At 36.1% G+C, this 4,525-nt stretch overlaps 1 protein-coding gene across 1 annotated transcript; it reads right to left on the reverse strand.

Annotated features, from left to right (window-relative positions):
• Positions 1 to 364: 364 nt before the first annotated feature.
• Positions 365 to 4,234, reverse strand: LOC126890292 (uncharacterized). Its single transcript, XM_050659150.1, has one exon. It carries the CDS (start codon positions 4,232 to 4,234, stop codon positions 365 to 367), a length of 3,870 nt encoding a protein of 1,289 aa, XP_050515107.1.
• Positions 4,235 to 4,525: the final 291 nt, after the last annotated feature.

Genomic DNA, 4,525 nt, shown 5'->3' on the forward strand with positions numbered 1-4,525 from the left:
AGAACGGTTCATTAATTTGCTAATGGTCCATATCAGATATCTTTTTAGTGGTCATAACTAAACATATTTTTTTTAATGTGCTAAACTTAGTTATTATACTTAATTTAGATTAAGTTATTGGAAACTATGATCTGTTAGAATTATCATATGATATAAAATGATGCATGATATGAATGAGTTAGATTAGGATTATAATAAAAAAGGTCTGATTCAGATGTAGTTATCAATAATATCAGATAATAAATAAATTAAGTTTTAAAAAATGACACTATTTAATAAACATCTATCTTAAAGGCAATCAAATAATACATCAAGGATAAATGATTAAATTGTGGACTTAGCGAAATCTTGCTTTGTATTAATTCTAATCAACATCCATCTTAGGATCAATTGAATAATGACCCCACGGAAGAGTATCATAAGACCCCTGAATGTGATGTCTTTTATCATCATTAGGGCTTAGCGCAATCTTGCTTTGAGTTATAGAATAAACTTGGTGTTTAACAGAGCGTATAAGATTTTGCGAGGCGATCTTTGTTGTAAAAGTATCTAAACACTCTACGTAGTCCTCAAAAGTAATTTTAGTATTTACCACAGATTTCTTTACCCCCTTTGCCTTCTTCGTTACACCATAATTTCGTATAATATTTTCAATTTCATCATTCTCATACTCTTGTTCTTTCAACTTGCCCCTCATGTTTTCGATCTCATCTTCTGTGGTAGCTGCTTTTGTCGTGTACAATTTCGATCGAAGACTTATGTAGTCGGTCATAATGCGGCCATTATTCTCATCTTTCATCATACCCAATACCTTCTTATTAACCAGAGGGATGCCGTATATGTTATCTTTAGGATAGTCTGAGGTATCAAAATATTTGTAGCAATCATGTATCATTGCTTCATACGGGTCTTGTTCGCGTATCTCCACAATCACTGAATCTGTATCTGTATAGCAGGTCGAAAAGTTTTCTCCGAACCTGCTAGCTAAATAGTCATATTGGAAATCATATATGGTTGTTTTCGCCAAGTCTAAAATACTCATTCCAACATAAATCGGTTTATCTAACCATAATTCCGCTCTATGCATCTCAACAGCAATTAAATTTTCATTAAAGATAGTAGCGTTTTTAAACAGAGGGCTACTTATTCTAGCTTCAGCTCCGTAACGACCCTCCCATTTTGTCAGCAATTTAATATCAACGCGCTTGCGCACATTCTCCATGGTCTTACCAAACACGGCGTTGTTCATAAGCTTAAAAAGATTCTTTTCAAACTCATTCTTTGCCTTTTTTCGAAGATCTGTGTTTAGATCGATGTAACTCTTTAGCCATGGAGCCTGCTTGAATTTTAGTACCCTATGAATTTTTTTCAGAACTAAACCATGTGCAAGCGCTTGCTTTAATGTTCTGTAATGAATTACGTACTTTGTTTTATCATTAAGAGTGGTCATTAATTTGGTGAGCTCTCGCGAACGTTTAGGAGGTTTCATAGTTTTTGGGTTCAAGGATTGGGGGCAGAATGGGATGTCTTTGTGACGATCGTGGAGATGTTTAGGGTACTCCAGATCAACTTCGAGAAAGCAACCTTCAGAAGAATCGTCCGGAATACTAAGAACGTCAATGTTAGTATCGGTCCACTCGAAACCACCATAGGGAAGATATTGAGACATTGCCCAACCATACTGGTTATTAACATCAAAGTACATAAGGAACGTTTTAGGTTTAGATGGATCATAGTTGTTGATGTATGGATTGTTGGCTTTCGCACGTCTTTTAGAGCAAACTTGGCTAAGACCACCACGAATGCCACGCTCAACAAACAAATGCATGTCTGGATCTGTTAAAAGCTCAAGTGCTTGTCCTGTATATTTAAGCATGGCATCCCACGTGAAACCGGGCAAGGTATAATAGTGAGCGGGATCGAGATTATATGTGGCGAGGCAGCTGGAGCGAAACCGCTCAAAAACGTCGGCAAGAAGAAGAATATCTGTTTTCATGTAGAGATCCACGTAATCTCCGAGAGAAGAACAAGAGAATGAGGACCAGACTTGGAGGGCGCGATGATAATGGCGGCGAGGACAGGATTTATCTTCAAGATTATTATAAAAAGAATCAATGGAAGGCAATGACGTTTCATTAAAACGGTTAAAAGAGTCAAGATAGTCATAGAACATTACACCTTTCTTTGTAAGTAGATTAAATTGCTCCTCAGACAACGAAGAAAATTGAGATTTAAGGTTAGGATATGCAGTCAAATATGAAGAGAGCTTATCAAGAGAAGACGCCATGAATCGAAAACTATCGATGAACCTAAAGTTAATTCGAGCATCAACAATACGTTTTGTAAAAGAGATATATTTTTCCTTAGTTATAGGAAGAAGATCTACAGGTCCTTTTATATGTGAGGCAATGTCATTAATAATGAAATGGGCGTCATATCCGCTGAGGTTATGAAATATGACCGGGATAGTGTGAGCATCTTTGTAATTAATGTTACACCCTTCATGAGCTGCCGATCTATAATTATTTTCTGGAATCATGTGATCATGATCGCGCACTTTCTTATCACTGGGGGAAAAGGTCTGGTCGCAGATATGACAATGAGTGGCTGCCTGAAAATCACTCTCTTGCTGAGATGTCATATTTATATCAAATGGACACATAAACACCGTAGAAACATCTTCAGCAAGCTGATTTAGTTCATCTGCGAACCATTTCATACAATCTTTTCCACGATATGATTTATAAAATGACAGAGAATCATCATAGGAACATTTAAAGTAATACCCAACGGCAGCAGGTATATGTTTTTGATAGGTGGTCTTTTCCACGCTATGCTCCAGAACGCTTTCGAGATCTGCGTATACGGCAAAGGGGGCTTTAATTTTATTCCTGAAATTCTTAAACCTAAGCATCTTATGACTTTCCTCTGGCATTTTAATGGCTGTTTCATTTATTCTTACACAATCGTTGGTGTGGTCTTCTAGCTGTTTTGATGATGAAAACGGTTGTAAACACCTATCACAGATAAGATCCAATCGCCCTTTACAGCATGCCTTATGAATATTTAACTTTTCCTTAGTAATAAAATAGCGAAGACAACTATTACAGAAATACTTTGTTCCCTTATCTTTACTTAATTGGTTGGAGAGGAGTCGGGATAGATTTTTTATACAAACGTAATGGTATCTAATGGGGCCGTCTACATCGTCATATCTTTCTTGGATTATAAGCAGGTTTACATGTTTATCCTTCTTTTCTTTTGTCAAGTATGTTGGGAGTGTCGTAAAAGTATGTTTCACCTTGTTCAGAATATAAACGTTTATGGAAATATCATTTTGTTTTTCGAAATTGGGAATCTGCTTCATCGACATTGGCCATTGAATACCTTTTAATTTCAAAACCTGCGAGTAGTGCGGGTATGAACTCATTAAAGCAGAGTTATTTCGACATGGATATAATGATGATACCACAGCCCACGCGAAGCACGCCTCATCATCATTTTTGACATTGACACATGCTTTCTTTCTTTTTATTTGAGGAGGAAGTTCGATGTATGAGGATCCAAGTTGTGGTGCAAATTTGTTAATGTTCACCCCCAGGTTAACAACAGCTTTTAACGCCCAACCACTATCCCTCTCTTGGAATTCCTCCAACTTTTTGCTTAGGGGCTCATACACACGGTTTTCAAACCATTCATCAAGATTTGTGTCTCGATATATGGGTGAATTCGAAGTGGTAAAATATTTAGTATCTTTAAGGATTTTCTCTCCGCTGGCTATCTCGAATTCTCCTCCGAAAGCTGTATTAACTTTAACTACCTCGTCTTTCTTGAGTGCGTTCTGGATTCTACGTTTGAACAGAGCTTTACAATCATTAAGAAAACTGCCAGGGTCCTTGTGTTTAAGGTTTGAGATGACTCCCGTTCTAATTCTTGAGTTGAATGCTGATAAAGAGTCATCCCATTGTACCCTCTTGTAAGCAGTCTCCGGTCGAGTGTTAAGCCCCGCCCCCTTCTTTTGTTCGGCTTTTAGTTGCCTTCTTAATGTTTTTATCTGCCTCATCTGGGCTTCTAAGTGTTGCTTCTCTCCAATCGTCTTTGTAAACCTCATTCCATTTTGAATCATTTTAGTCGCTTTCCTACATTCTACCAACCCTTTTCTAACATTTTCCTCATTATAATTGTCAGATAATCCCAAGATGGATGCAATTAACTGTATAAGTTTAGTCAACATGTTAAATTAAAAATAAAAAATTCAAAATTTTCAAAAAATTGTCGATTTAGAAATAAAACTCGAAAATATTTATATAATTAAAATTTTCAAAAAATTTTTCAAAAATATTAAAAATTTTCAAAATTCAAAAAATTAAAAATTATTAAAAAATCGAAATTAAACCTCACCAGTGCACACATCTGAACGCTAGGAATATCTGAAACAGAATAAATAAAATACCTTAATGCAGAGTATAAGGCACACATTGGTCGGACGGAAAACTGAATGGTATTATGTTATGTTCAAATGGCC

The sequence above is a fragment of the Diabrotica virgifera genome, chromosome 8, assembly GCF_917563875.1.
Source record: "Diabrotica virgifera virgifera chromosome 8, PGI_DIABVI_V3a".
Taxonomy (NCBI): domain Eukaryota; kingdom Metazoa; phylum Arthropoda; class Insecta; order Coleoptera; family Chrysomelidae; genus Diabrotica; species Diabrotica virgifera.

Coding starts and splice junctions, on each gene's coding strand:
- LOC126890292 (XM_050659150.1), bottom strand. CDS start 4,234: ATGTTGACTAAACTTATACAGTTAATTGCATCCATCTTGGGATTATCT.